The 15,620-nt window shown below is 46.4% G+C and overlaps 2 protein-coding genes across 2 annotated transcripts; both read right to left on the bottom strand.

The window, feature by feature from the left end:
* Positions 1–64: 64 nt before the first annotated feature.
* LOC133922995 (ADP-ribosylation factor 1-like) lies at positions 65–3,222 on the bottom strand. Its single transcript, XM_062368480.1, has 7 exons — positions 3,019–3,222; positions 2,524–2,679; positions 2,012–2,082; positions 1,740–1,859; positions 1,273–1,391; positions 715–796; positions 65–363 (listed from the first exon to the last, which is right to left on the bottom strand). The coding sequence occupies exons 2-7, from the start codon at positions 2,669–2,671 to the stop codon at positions 358–360; spliced, it is 546 nt and encodes a 181-aa protein (XP_062224464.1). The 5' UTR covers positions 2,672–2,679; positions 3,019–3,222; the 3' UTR covers positions 65–357.
* Positions 3,223–5,545: 2,323 nt separating this feature from the next.
* Positions 5,546–8,129, bottom strand: LOC133885375 (AP2-like ethylene-responsive transcription factor At1g16060). Its single transcript, XM_062325086.1, has 7 exons — positions 7,885–8,129; positions 7,683–7,765; positions 7,449–7,457; positions 7,001–7,089; positions 6,742–6,866; positions 6,439–6,515; positions 5,546–6,084 (listed from the first exon to the last, which is right to left on the bottom strand). Exons 1-7 carry the CDS (start codon positions 8,106–8,108, stop codon positions 5,546–5,548), a joined length of 1,146 nt encoding a protein of 381 aa, XP_062181070.1. The 5' UTR covers positions 8,109–8,129.
* Between the last annotated feature and the right edge of the window lie 7,491 nt (positions 8,130–15,620).

The following is a 15,620-nucleotide window of genomic DNA, read 5'->3' as shown; positions in this document are numbered from 1 at the left end:
CAATTTTGTAATCACAAAAATATATAGCAATTGTATGACGCACAGCACTGGATCGACAAAGATCTATGGCAAAGGGTGTCAAATTAATTTACCACACCATCTCTGAACATATAACACCATCTCTGAACATATAAGTACATTGGATGGCCACAGTAGATTTTGTGAAACCAAACAGGCACTGATGATACCCGCGCCCACACAAAACAAAACAATCTGGTACTGGCCCACAAAAGAGAGCTCAGAGCTTTTCCTTCACAAGCACCCACACTATCTATTGTAGAGTGTATAATCTTATAACATGTAAAACGACAGCAGTAAGTTGTTCAGGCATCTTCCTGGGAGCCCTGCCAAAAAGCTTCAAGCCTGTGCAAACAGATGGAATGGAAACATCGTCAGTTGACAACGTTTTTTTGGAACAGAGTTGCTGACAGTTGTAGCAGATCAAATACTGAGTATCATGCTATGCAATCTTGTCAAGTATGGTAGCGCAGAACAGAAGGGCAATGCTTGTCTCTCAGATTATTCAACTTTGTTCTACGCCTAATGAAGCACTGAATTCCCAAATATATTCAGCAGCTATAATAGGGCTATTATGTATGCTTATTTCAATCTCGAAGGACCATATAATCAGAACAAGTTTAAGAGTTACTTGTATTCAACAAAAGAAGAAAAAAAAAGACATCAATCCAGATGACCAAATGCAGCTAACGTTACCTTGCTGACGATGTTGTTGGAAAGCCAGTCAAGCCCCTCGTATAACCCTTCACCAGATGTAGCACAGGCGCTCTGAATGTACCTGCACGCCAGGGGTTTTATTTTAGAATTAGAATGCATATATCTAACAGATTCCAAAAGGCAGCAGTGACATTGACAATTATTGGAGACAGGGCAAGTCATATAGCACTTGCAGAATGGAGATGAACGACTCAGCTCAATCACAATCTGACGACTAAACTCTAAAGTGGTGCGAATTAGTGCAACATTGATGATTCGCATCTACAAGGTTGGATAACATTCATATATTCTCACATCCTATACAATGATTTCAGAATATAGACACCCTAAATAGCTACAGAATTTTTGCAAATATGTCCAACAGGAACGCTTCAAAGATACACTAAATATACTTGAAAATATGTCTGATATAGACACCCTAACAAATTTCAGAACATCAGGGCAACTTTGACCAAAGCTAAGACATTGTACAACATGGAGCATTGGGAGCGGCCTAAAGAGCTTCTGGAATAATTGTATGAAGATGAAATTCCTTACCAGTGCCGCTGGCGCAGGGAATGCAGACCAAGCTTGTCAGTAATTTCAGCAGCATTCATGGCATTAGGAAGATCTTGTTTGTTTGCAAACACAAGCAGCACAGCATCACGCAGCTCATCCTACGACATGGAAAGATCTCCAATTAATCAGGAATCAGGTGATACAGAATGGATAGAGGAGCTGAAGTTTCTACTGATAACTGAATAAGCGCTTTAAAAGAAAACAGACACAGAAATGAAAAATAAAAGCAAAAAAATATGTTGCTTAATGTTTTGAGTTAGTATCTTAGCATCTATATACTTGTCTCATAGGCTGATCAAAGGGCTCTAAAAAAATCTCGTTTGGCAAGCCCGCTTATAATCTCCAAATTTATGATTGGGAGATTGTTGAAACCAAACTTCATATATAGACTGGATATTTGCAAAATGGAATTCTTTGGAACAACTAAAAGAACACTAGTATGTTACCTCATTCAGCATCCTGTGGAGCTCATCTCTAGCCTCAACAACACGTTCCCTGTCATTGCTGTCCACAACAAAAATGAGTCCCTGCGTGTTCTGGAAGTAGTGCCTCCACAGGGGCCTGATCTGTTTTTTACACAAAAAATAAATAAACAGTAACTCCACAGAAAAGTTTGTGACAAAAGAATAATGTTATGGATCTTGACAACACAAGATATTCACTAAGGGTTGATACATTCCATCTGAGATACACATCAATTATAAGCAGATTTTCTTACCTTGTCCTGGCCACCGACATCCCAAACAGTGAAGCTAATATTCTTGTACTCAACAGTTTCAACGTTAAATCCTGCAAATTTCAAATCCTATCAATGAAAGTACATTATAGTAAATCCATCCCATATCTGAAGTATACATGTTCTGTATGTTTAACAAATATTACCAATAGCATGTTCCTAAAAAAGATTCAATATTGATGATATATCGTCCAGAGGACCTCACTGTTTGTCAAGTTACTCTTGTAACAATGCTTCGTCATACGAAAATGACTGAATGCAAAAGACCAATATTCAGGAATCAGGATAAAGTTTGCTCAACTTTTACATGGCTCAAACCATTAAGCATAATCCCGTTCATGATTTGACAGTAAATTTAAGCAGTAAATTTAAGCCCCGAATGTGAATTGCACTACGTCCGAGTTTGCATTTCAGAAAATAGATGTGCTCTATAGTATTTCATACAATATAAAATAACACACAAATCAGATGCACACGGTGGAGGAAGGGCTCACCGATGGTGGGGATGGTGGTGACGATCTCGCCCAGCTTGAGCTTGTAGAGGATGGTGGTCTTACCGGCGGCATCGAGCCCAACCATCAGAATCCTCATCTCCTTCTTGGCGAAGAGGCGGCTGAACAGCTTCGTGAACGTGAGCCCCATCTCTCGCTCTGCCACAGAACCAAAATCAGACAAGTTTCAGCCAGCTGCACACCGATCCACAGAGACTCGCTTTGATCCCAACGCGTGTCACGCAGCTCCTAACGCACCTGTGCCCCAGCAACCGGAGCACAGCCTACAGAAATCCCGAGAAATGGATCGGATTCGCTGGAGAAAACAGAGGCACGCGAACGAACATATTCGCCAAACTAGCTTGCAATCCAAGCTAAATCATGCCGTAGCAGGGAAAACAATACAGCTCGAGCGACTCAGCCGCGCTCCAATCGACCGGCCAAACGACCGAGCCGATCAGATCCGCGAGCGCAGGGGGTCGTGGCAGTGGCACTCACCGAGACGGTGGCGACGCCTCCCCCGGCGCTGAGAGCTCCCTCCCCCTAGCGGACTTGCTTCGGCCTCGCTGCGCTCCGGGTGGGCCTGGCGACCTGCGCGCGCGGATCGCCGGAGACGGGTGGCGGGGTGGAGCAACGCCGCGCGCGAGCGAATGCGTCACGAGGCTGTGTCTGCGGCGCGGTGCGGTGCGGTCCGAGCGGTTGGCCCTGGCGGGCTGTGGTAATATACTAGTAGAAGCGAACGCGCGGGGCTCGGTCGAGTCGAGCCGCATCCACGCGGACTGGATCCCTGGCCGCGTCGCACGCACTGGTCTGTGGGCCCCACCTCGAGGTCATGCATGGGTCCGGGCTCGACTAACGCAAGATAAAATGGGCTAGTGGAGCGGTGCGGATTCGATCTTAGCCGGCCGCGCTTTATTCCGTGGGCTGGGAGGGATAGACATGATGAACATGTACGTATCTGTGAATCTAGCCTAGTTTAATTTAATCAACTAACTATTAGCTATGTGAGCCGATAGAGACTTCACTAGTCCAAAGCAAATCAAAACGAACTAGCTAAATTGACTAGTTAGTTGATTTGATCGAATTAGGTGAAACCAGTGGCGTATCCAGCAAGAGATTCGCAATTTTACTGCAGCGTCAGTACTGTAGCACGGTTATTATATTAAATTGTGTTAGGTTGGATCTCCTTTATCTACCATTCTGGATTCACCGCTAGGTGAAATATGTTCTACTAATCCAAATTAAATTAAAGATAACTAGCTAAATTGAGCAGTTAGTTGATTAAATTAAGCTAGAATAGATCCACAGATCATTTCAGGCACGTCACTACTAGAAGTGGGCAAGTTCGGCTTGGTTTGCGCTAGTGTGGCATGTTCCTGTCGGCCCACCTAGCCAATGTATTTCGTTTGACCGGCCGTCATTCGGTGCGCTCTGGCTTGCATCCTGCTAAAGCATTTTCTTCCATCTTTATTCCACGAATCTAGCTACGAGTACGACTGGAGACTGGAAGGATAAACGATACAAAACGCAATGGAGGATACGGCATGTTCCAATAATACGAAGGAAAACAAGCTGCTGACGGTGAGTGGTAGACGGTATGGACAGGTTTTCCTTCTCTCTTTTTTGGAAATAAATGGACAAGTTTTGCATCGAATCGAAAGCGCTACTAGCTCTGAGCAGATATATTCTCGACATTGTTTACGGTATGGACAAATGGCAGCGCTGCAACTATGGGCCGGATGCAACAGCCCCAGTCCTAGAGCATCTACAATTGATCCTGCAAAGCCGAATTTTTTATTTATATATTTTTATTTTTCAATATTTATAAAAATACACGATCCATTTTAAAATGGTACATATCTAGGCTACCATCACATGGTAGAAAGTTGATATAAACATTTTATCCATTTAACTAGCGACATCTTGTAAGAGTCACGACACAAAAATAAAAAATTACAGCATAACAATCAAAAATTAAATATCCTAATCGTGTGATATCCACATCAACATATTATCCATCTAACATATGATATTTTTTATGTCATTTGTTGACGATATCTCTGCTTGATTCACTAGGAAAAGTGTCACCCACATGCGGTGCTGGGCGAGCTTTTTCGATCAAAAACACCTGCAAGTATGATACACGGGTGATGCATGCACGTGCATGCAACACCAAAAATCTATAAGTATGCTCATGCATGCTAGGTCTTTAAGTATGGGCGACACCTTTTTTTTAGTGAAACCAGCAGAGACGTCGAAGGTATCGTTGAACGGGTAACAATTTTTTTGGTGGGCCAGCAGAGACACCAAAGATATCACTCATGTCGATTTAGGGTTTTTAATTTTTAACCCGTTACGTCGTATGCCTCAAGACTATAATTAGATAGTACTATGATCGTGTATTTGTACAAATATTAAAAAAGTAGCAATATAGAAATAAAAAAAGCTCGTGCAAAGCTATCCATGCATGATTGCCGAAACACAAGTCCTCTTCACTATTTCTAGGTACCTGTAGCGGCTTACAGCGGACTCAATATCTTGTTCTCATGTCAAATCAACACGAGATAGAGAGAGGGAGAGAGTAGACACATAAACACGCGTGCGAAAGCAAAGAAGAAACATGCCATTCAGTTGATTAATTTCCTACCAACAGTGTGCATCACAGCAATCACACGCACGCACACTTGTCACGGCATCCAGCCTGGACAACCGGATAGCAGTCGTGCAGTGCGTCGTTAGCCGACAAATTACAAGTACCACGGCTTCCACAGTGTGCACCCCAAAAGCTCGGGCCTCCACCCCCACTTTCACGTACTCCCAAAGGCAAAAGGAGAGCGGCCACATCACAGCATTTACACTCCAAAAACCAACACTTGACAAGCCACTTCGCCCCCAGAGCGGCACGCACCTAAGCCTGAGGCTGAGGGCACACGACCACACGTACTTACACGGACGCGACATGTTTACATGCACGCACGAGGCGAGCCAGGGCAAAAGCGCGCGGCGCGCAGTGACACGTACCGGTTCACCGCCAGCGGCCGGCCGCCAGCGAGCTGATCGTGGCGGCCGCGTAGGAGACCGCGTCGGCTCGGGAAGCGTCAGGCACGGCCGCGGCCGCGGCCGGTCCGGGCGCGTCGAACAGGGCCTCGATGTCGTCCTCGAAGCGCACGTCGTCCGGCAGCGGCAGGTCGTCGGACGGCCAGCAGCCGAGCGGGCGGGCAGGGTACCAGGCCTCGAAGTCGGCGGGGTCCATGCAGAGCGCCGGGAGGATCTCGGCGATGGCATGGTCCGCGTCGTCCGCGTCCCGGAGCACGGGCCCGGGCGGCAGCGCCACGGGCTCGAGCACGTCTTGGGGCTCGGGCTTGGGCTGCAGCAGTGGCGTTGGCTGCGCCCTGCAGAGGGGTGCTTCCTCCTTGGGCTTCAGAACCGGCTTTGGCTGGGCCATGGGGACCGGTGGGTGCAGGTAGTCGGTGTAGCTGCTGATGTCGAAGTTGGTGATCGCGTTGTGTCCCCGGAATTCTACAGCTGCGAGGTCGTAGGCCCGGGCTGCCTCTTCCTGGGTACCTGCAGGCAAAGATCCAAAGGGACCAACCAAACCATTCAGGAGTACATTCTGTGGACCTCCACAACAGCAGCAGTACGCACAAAAGCCTATTGGAAGCATAATCAACACAAGGGAAAAAGGCAAACCATCCAGGAAAATCATATAGTATTATTAACACGAGAAATGCCATCATGACCAGAGTGTAAAATGCAGGCTACAGCTTAATAGCAGTGACACATGAATTGCCAAATTGGTAATAATGCTGAACGCATGGTGTACGACAGTAAACTTGTGTGCTATGATTCTGTAACAAAAATGTGGCTTCCTGAGATCAGTAGCAACATGCAGTTGAAGACCAAGCAAAAGACGCGTACCGAATGTCCCCAGGTAGATGTATTTCCTGCCACAAGCGTGGCCTATCCTGGCCTCCCACCGGCCACTGTGGTGGTGCCTGCAGAGCCAGAGTTCGCATCAGTACAGTTCTTCTGATCACCAAGAAAGGTGACCAGAAAATTGCAGCATGGCCACACAGGAAGGAAGGGTGACAGCAGAAAATTGCAGTCAAATTGCAGAGACAAGCTGGCATTGGATTCAAGAAGCACTTAGTGGGTGATGCAGTGGGCAGAGCCACGGAGCTAATGCTTGATTGGATAGCTACAGAAATACAGTGTGCTTACTTGGCCACTCCCCTGTACTCGGAGACGCCTCTCGAGAAGCCGCTGCTCCTGCGCCTCAGAGTGGCCAGGTACGCCTCTCTTGTCATGCGCTGCATCTTCTCACGCTCCTGCTTGTACGATTCCAGCTGCATTAATTTATCACAGAGAAGTAAACTTCACACTAGCACACTCCTAACCAAGCTTCGATGTATGCATAGAATTGGTAGCAAAGTACAGTACTGAGATAAGGACATATGCATGCTGAACACCCTGAACTTACTGGGAAGTTGAGTACGCACTCTGAGCCCCAGTACTTGAGCGCTGCAAGATCATAGACGCGGGCCGCTGCCTCCTCAGTGTCATAACCTCCTGCGAACAAACAAGATTAAGGGGTCTTAACCCATGTATTATGTTCTTGTATTTGTAAAGTAAAGGTAATATCATCCATGCAAGTGTCTGATGGTTTTGGGCAAACGTTTCTGAATGTGTAGCATACATGGGGACAAACAAAATGCAGTCCTTTCAACTTTACCCAAAAGTACTTTTTCCCCCACACTCGATCTCTCGTTCGTTCAAAAAGGAATAGGAAGAAAGCAGTTGCCGATTCTAAATCGAAATCAATCTGACTAACACAATGCAATTCAGGGAACCATGCCAAATAATTTGGGAATCATAGCATAGAAAAGTTTTGTGAGCTTTTTGCAGACGTGAGAGGATCTTTGACTCACCCAGATAAACTATTGGAAGCGAGGAGACAATCAGACATGTAACATCCACGTATCACACGAGTTCCGAGGCAGCCGGACACAAATTGCAAAATGAAATTCAAAACAAAACAAAGAAAAACAAGAATGTCAGCACATAAGCTACAAAATGACAACTCAAAATAATCAAACAAATAGAGGGAGACCAATGAGAGAAACAAAAGAATCCCATATTGCCAAAATAAACAAAGGCTTCACCTTGTTTGCCCTTCTTGTTCTTGGTTGGGCTCCAAGCATGCCTATCCCACAGGTGCGCTTCATACTTCCCTGAGCCCCTGTGCCTACACCAACAAACACAACAACGCACCTCTCAGTCAGAGATAAAAACAAGCACAAAAAGTTTACGACATCTCCGATGAAAGCAAGATAAAGCAAGATTAAACCGCGGCCGATCACCCACCTGGTCACACCCCTGTAGATGGAGTTCCTCCTCCTTGGGACGACCACGGCGCCGTTCTTGGCCCTCCTGCACTTGCTCTTCTTCTTCTTCTTCTTGTGCTTCGGCGAGCACGACGGCACGTAGGAGCCCGAGGTGGACGCGGAGGAGGAAACACAGGAGAACGAGGAGGAGGAGGTCCGAGAAGAAGGGGAAAGCGGGGTGGTTGCGCAAGCCGGTTTCTTCATGGCGAGTGACCAGGGTTTAGGCAGAGGCCGCGGTTTGGATTTCTTGGTGGAGCAGGCTGCCGCCTATATAGAGGAGCAAATGGAGCAGTAGCTCACTAGTCACCACACCAGCATCCTCTTTTTGGGTGGTGATTATTGATTAACCATGGTTAAATCGATGGATGGGTGCAGCACGGTGAAAACTGAAAAACCCAGTAACTGGGGCAGATAAACCGAGCGGGGCCCAGAGGTCAGCCGCGGAACCATGAGACGAGAGGACAGGGGAGGGAGGGCACCGGGAGGGAGGGGTTTTGGGAGCACGGCATGGTGCCATGGTGGGTGGGTGCATCCCGCGCATTGGTTTATGTGAGAGCCGGCGCGTCGACACTTGTCCAGCTTCACCATGAGATGAAAATTAGGGCGTGTAATAACTCGAGCTCTCGCTCACTGTGAGTTGTCCGAGCAGCGAAGTCTCTGCCTCGCAAGGAGACACGTGCGCCTGTGTGGGTGCGTACGTGCTGTGGACAGAAGGCACGAGTATACTTGTACAGTACTCTGCTAGTCTGCTTGGAAATTAGCATACCATAATACCAATATCAACCAATGTAAAGGTCAACATTAAACTGTATTTTTAGTCGTACTAACTATGGACTTATTTGAGTAGCTTTAGGATGAGGAAGATTCACAAAACTAGGGGTTGGCTGCCATAAATTTTGCTCTCCTTTCCTTTCCTTTTTCCCTCCTCTTTCATTTTTCTCTTCACTTGGATGGTTCCGTTGGTCGGCTCGGTGTCAGTGGCCAGATCCTTACGTCTCTGGTAAGATCCGCGTGTGGTTGTGTTACATCCAAAAATCATAATCTGGTTTAAGTGTGCATAATCATCATAACATCATGTTTTTGTATGGATGATTTATTAATTAAAGTATTTAAAGCATGTTTGAAAGAAATTTACACGTTGCGGATCGATGCGGGTTTCCACCTCATATATGTATTTATAATTGCGGGTGGAATGGTTTAGACCTAGTTAGAAAGACCCCGAAGACTTTGGAGAAGAAGAAGAAAAGAAAAAGGAAAAAGAACAAAGCTTTTAGCACAAGGACCCTTCTCGCGATCTGATCAGGATTTCCTGCGGTCTGACCGCCAGAGCATAAAGTCTTTTAAGCCCACTGACCAAACATAGTCTGCATCTCTCGATTCTTTTCACTCTCACTCGCTCTTCCTCACCCAAACCGAGAGAGAGAGAGAGAGAGGAGGGGGGGGGGGACCACATCGACGTCCCCGACGGCCAGAGATCGACGGAGAGGCCTTCCCCCTAACTCCTGAAGCCTTCCCCGAGTTCCTCCCTCTCATCTCCATCGCCGGAGATGTTTTCACGCAAGTTTTCCCATCTCAAGGCCATCAACCACCCCAGAGCCTGATCTACAAATCAGCGCTTCCCTGGAGTTGTCTTATCTAATAGAAGGCTTCCCCACATCGAGGTGAGCCATTCCCTACCCTTTCCCCCTTCATTCCCTGGCTCTAAACAGTCACCGTTTCATTTAGACCAAGTTCAACCCTAGCTATAGATCTCATTCATGAAGTTTTTCGAGTTTGGCCCGGTGCATGTCGTCCAAACCATTCTAGAATCACTCCCCTGGTCTCGTAGAGCGTTTTAATACCCTTCATGGTCGAATGCATCGCTGGAGACTTCGCCAGTGACCTCGCCAAGATGGCGCCGGCAGAGCCAAGTGGTATGGCCGCCATTACGATTGGTCTGACCACCAGCTGAGACTAGGTTGATTCAAGTTTACAATCAAAACTCCAAGGTCAGGAGTCAGACCGCCACTTAGCCGATCTGACCCCCAGGTTTACTCAACAGTTTGCTCTCTATTCGACCCTCATGGTCTGACCGCCAGACATCCGGTCTGACTGTTGGTTGCACAAAACTTTATGAACTTATGTTGTCTTATGTGAGGTTTAAACCTTTCATAACCCAAATCGTTTAGCGTTCTTTGCAAATATTTTCGAAACATGGCGCATTTCATGTCATTCACGATCATGCATTATAAGCATACATTTCCATGTTCGTTGGTTTCTTCGATGCATTCTTGAATTGTCTAGAGAGTGACGCACCGACGGTTCACGCGGTCGAGGCTGACATCGAACCAGATTTCATGAGGGACGCGCCGGAGCAACAAGACAAACATCTAAGTATATTTTGTCTTATATTTTGGATCGTGTGATGTCTAAATTGATAAATTATCATGGTATGTTATGCATGTTAATTAGTCAATGTCGGGTTTTATGGATAGAACCTACGTTGATGCATTGTTTCTATCTTAAATTATTGATAATCTATATCCTTATAATCTAGTATAGAAATGTTGCTATCTAACTTAAAAATTATCCGAGATGTTTAGCAATGCATAGGTCTTTAGCAGAAGTTGAGCGGTGGTTCGACCATCGTTCGCGAGCTATATGTTTAATTATTGTTCATAAAGATAATGATGATATTGAGAAGCATGAGTGTGAGGATGATACGAGATTTGAGTGGTGCTAGGGGTAGGTCGGGAGAGAAACCTGAATGCTATAGACCGTTTGCATTGATTAAGTACCGATCATTGTTTGTCGTTGACTTAAGCATTTTACGTACTTCCACATATTCAATAAATATATGAATGAGCTGATTATCATACGCCATGCTAATGCTTGATGTGCATTCCTATGATGTGTAAGAGGAAAAAAAAAGGAGAAGCAAGGTGATGGGGAGCCAGATGTGTCCGGGACACGCTCGCAGTAACCCTAGTACCCTAGGGGTATGTGCAAGTGGGTAGTCCCGGGTATAAGAAATGTTGTCTCGAGGGCCAACATGATGGACTTGAGTCGTGTGGGTAAAGATGTATTCTTGCAAGGTGTAAGATCAATTTGAATTGTCACACTCTTGGTTATGAGCATGCTTCTGTCTATCCGCATCAATCGTAGAGTTCTGTTGTTGGGGGTGATGGTATGTTGGGAAGTGAATTGTGATGGTTGGTGATGAGTTGAGATGGTTTAAGTTGTAGTTATGTTTATGTTGATGATATCAGGATGGGAGGGTACAAGGTTAAATGTAGATGCTAACATACTTGAGTCCAAAAATGTGTTTGCATGTGAATTCAATTACCCTTCTAGTCGATTTCTTGCTACGCATCCTCAATTGTATAATCCTTAGAGTTGGATATTATATGTACCTATTATGGATTAAGTCTTATGAGTACTTTCGTATTCACGTTTTCTTTGACGAGTTTTGCAAGTGAGAAAGAATTAGTTTTTGGTTACTTCACGTCCGCCGATGTTGATGATAGGCAGGAGTAATGTTATCTACTCGGGTGATGACGTTTTGGGTGGTGTCTGAGGACAACTAGCTCCACCTATCTTTTGTTGTTAATAACCTTTATTTTTCTATTGCATAGTATCTCTAAGCGGCTAAAAGGTATAATGTTTTTTTTGTCCTTCTAGCATTTGTTTCCTATAAATGAATGAAAAATTGTAATCACTTAAGGACTTGTAGTATTTATATAACTACTCGCTCTTTTATTATGTCTTGATGTAAACAAACTTGTTAGAAGGGTGTGTGTACTGATCTTGGGTATAAAGCATATGTCGGGACTATCTGAATTGGATTCTAGTTAATTATTGTAGTTGTGATTATACAAATGATTATCCTAATAATTAATCCGAATACAATTTGAACGGTTCCTCACAGTGTGTGCCTTTGGTGGCCGGTTCTGCATGCTATTGACGCCGCCTCCAGGCTCCGCATGGCTGCATAGGCGGGCAGTCGTGCTCTGCGTGCCACTGTCTAGATCCGCGTGGCATCAACTTCTTCGGTGCCCTCCACGTTGTGCGGCCCGCGATCATCAGCACGATGTCGTGTTCGGATCCCCCCTTGGCGACACGACATGGTGGCTAAGAGGTGCATGTAGAGGCATGGTGCGATGACCTGGTGGTGCTGAGGCGAGGAGCTGAGGCTCATGGTAGCGTCCCCCATGGCACAACGTGGTGGTTCAGAGCTACGTAGTGTCATGGCGACGTAGTGTGCGCATAGTGGCACTGAGTTGCGGTCATGCTGGTGGGGTGGCGATGGTGCGGCGACAGTCATGTTGGAGGTTTGACGACTCCAGTCTGCAGGGCTCTAGCAGGTGCTCTGGTGTTCCGTAGGGTCATCTCTATCCCTTTGTGCTCACCTTCTAGCCCTCAATTGTTACCTGTGCTCCTGTCCTTGCTGGATCTATCTCCTCTCCCCTAGATTTAGCCCACGGGGAGCTCGAGGTCATGGTGGTGGCTTAAGTTGGCGCGCGTGTGGAGGGGTGGCTATTTTTGTTATTCTGTCGTGGGGATCTGCCTGCGGCTTGTCGTGTTAGGACCTTGATCTCGAGTTGCACTATGCCTCTTGTATTAGTCTTTGGATCAAATAGCTAATACACACAGATTCAACAGAATGAATCAAATACATACTTCGAATAAAAATAAAGTAAAATAATTTTCTGAAGGGTGCAAAAGATGGTCTGGTGGATAAGAATCCACAGTATACTAGCCAAGTAGAAGACCTTACAGTATAGCGGAGCGAAATGAACGATGCAACGCAATGTCACAAGCAACCCGGGTGCGGAAATAACCTTAGACTTCCTCTCTTTGACTTATGTGCAAACTAGGGATCAGGCGACATCGATGAGGGGAACCTTGCGGACGACGAGAAGACGAGCGACGGCTGAAGTCCACATCTAGTTTCTTCTCTCCACACAACGGGCAAAATATTTTTCCCCGCACCCCACCCAAATAACATGGGTAGGATTTGGGTACCCAGCGGCAGTCTTGCCATATTGGCCTTGACTCACCAACCTGTCGAGTTTAACGCTTTATAAAGTCAAGCTGAAAGATTGTCCTTTGTTGCGTTGAAAGCTTAAAAAATCGAGTTGAAATGTAATAGAATCAAGTTCAAAGCTATAAAATGAAGTCCAAAGTAGCCGGTGGCAATGAGTTGATAGCTATTAAATCTAGATCGAATGTTGTTGTTGTTATAACGTGGAGGAAGGTTCGTTTTATTTTTAAATTGAAAGGCTAGCCTATTGGCTGCGCTTTTGTTGTGCTGATGACCGTTATTGATCCCTTCTCTCCATCGCTTCGCTTGCTTGCTGAGTATCAGTCGTACGGTGGCCCCGTCGAAGCAAAGCCCAAAACTGCGCAGGCCACTTTTCACCCGCAACACGCGCACGGCGCGGGCGGGCCACGTCAAGACCGCGCGCCGGCACGGCCTCTCCTTCCGAGCCCGCGTTTCCTCCTGGGACTTGGGAGGACCGAGGACGTCGGTAGTAAGAGCGTCTACAAATATTACTTTTATTTTCTCTTATTTTTAACAATTTCTTTTTAAAAATTGTAAAGTAAAATAAAAGAGAATCTCAGAGTAGAGAAAATAGTATAGATAATTCCTACGTGAAGAAAAATGTAAAACCAAACTGTTGAAATGCTAAAAGGAACTAAAATTCTTTCACGAAGAGAACATGACTAATCAAGAAAACTGTTAAAAATAGTAAAAGCCCCAGCCCGCTTAAGCCAAATCATGGCCCCACTACGTGCTCGTGTGGAGAAAAAGCCTCCCTCCATTTGGACTAGCTCTGTTGCTCTAGAACTCGGTGGCCCGAGGTCCAACACTTAGCAAGACCTGTATACAGAGGCTTCTGTTCACTGTCCCGCCCTTTGTGTCCTCCATCCGTCTGTTCGTCTGCTCGTATGTCACACCTGGTTTTTAAGTGAACAAATCAGATGTATTCCACATGTATGTCAGGATTAGAAAATCTATTTATTGTGTCAGCAGGCTAACTGGGCTCGGTGGGCTAACATGGTGGCTTACGCAGCTACTGACTCAGCGCCGATGCTGACGTGGTGCCTACGGGGCTGCTGACCGGGCGGTGGACCAGCGCTGAGGACTAGGTGAAGGAAGGCGTCGCTCTGAAGACCATGTCATGGGCTGGCGTTCCCCCTGACAACGCATGTGGATGGATGGAAGTCCTGCTGCCACCGGAAGATCTATTAGTGTTTTCTTTTAGACCTGCGGGTCCTTTTGTAATGAATATTTTTGTTATTAATGACACATTTATGTTATCACTGATGATATCACTGTATGTATGGAAACTTGATTCTGGCATACATATGGAATACATCTGGTTTGTTCCCTTAAAAATCGGGTGTGACATCGTGGTTATCAACTTTGGATATTATTTTTTTCAAGTAGTATAACTTAATACAAAATTATAAAAATAACATTCATTTTAAAACAATTGTCAAAATAGTATCATGTCGATGGTCGACATGTGTCTATCGACATTTGGTGTATCGAACGGTGGTGGCCCACCACATTAATTGGGGTTTACGGTGCGATATGGAGGCTTGTCAGCACATCATATGCCGATAGGTCCCTATTGGTAGAAGGTCAGTCAACAAGCGAGATACTAATAGGTTTCTTGTCGGTAGTTCGTCTGCAGATATGGTACTATTTGGCCATTTTAAAAAAAAACACATATTATTTTATTAAATTAGTATTATTTTAAAAAATCATCAACTCCTGCCCACACTAGCCTAAGGATGGCAGTTTCCCCTGTCAAGTCGGGTCCCCGTGGGTTTCAAACCCGACAGACAGGGTGGATTCGGCTGAAAAAACAGTCCTCCAGGCCGATAGGGGCAGATTCAGCTGAAAAAACAGTCCTACAGGGCCGTTCGATCGGGGCCCGATTCAAACCCGGTCCGGATCTGGGTGTATGTTTTCACCCGCAGGTGCTACACGAAACCTAAAAACCTGTGGGCCCAACCGATTCCGCCGGCCCACGCTTCTGGCACTCTGGCCATGTGCCCATGTCATGCGCACAGCTCATCCCCCTCTGGCCTCCAAACTGCTCTCCCTCTCTCTCTCTTTTATCTCTTCCCATCAGAGCTCCTGCACCTCTCTCCACTCTCCAGCTTCTTACTGCTGCAGCGCTGCTCTCTCTCCTCGTCTCTAACTCTCCAATTTTCTCCATGAGCTCACCACCTAGCACTAGCCGAGCCGCAACCGAGCACCCTGAACAAGCATGCCTCCGAGGAGGGAGATGAGCTCGACGTTGCCTTGCTGCCAAAGATGATGGCGAGGAGCTCTGCATCTCTCTGGGCCACCCCTCCACGCCTTCCATACAGCCACGCCCGCGCTCAGAGTCGACGTCCCTGACACCAGCCGCCGTACCCCATTGACCTCGCCCCTTGCTGTCGCTTGAATCCACCAGGGAAGACCGCTTGGATCCCTTACGACGAGGTTTCCGTGCTTGATTTCCTGGTCTCCGGGTTCAAATCCGACGCGATTTGCTTCTCCATTCCTTCTTCTCTGGCGGGATTTCCATGTAGGCACATATACGGTGATGGCTTTCCTTTTGCGGGCGCGGATTCGACGTGATTTGGATCGGCAACGGCGCGGGGGAAAAGAAAGGAGTGGCGGGAGTTAGAAGACGGGGCTGTCGTGCAGGATTGCATGTCCACGCGGCAGTGAGA

The sequence above is a fragment of the Phragmites australis genome, chromosome 1 (assembly GCF_958298935.1).
Source record: "Phragmites australis chromosome 1, lpPhrAust1.1, whole genome shotgun sequence".
Lineage (NCBI taxonomy): Eukaryota > Viridiplantae > Streptophyta > Magnoliopsida > Poales > Poaceae > Phragmites > Phragmites australis.
Note: the sequence above shows the minus strand (reverse complement) of the source record. Positions and strands in the feature narration are given on the sequence as shown.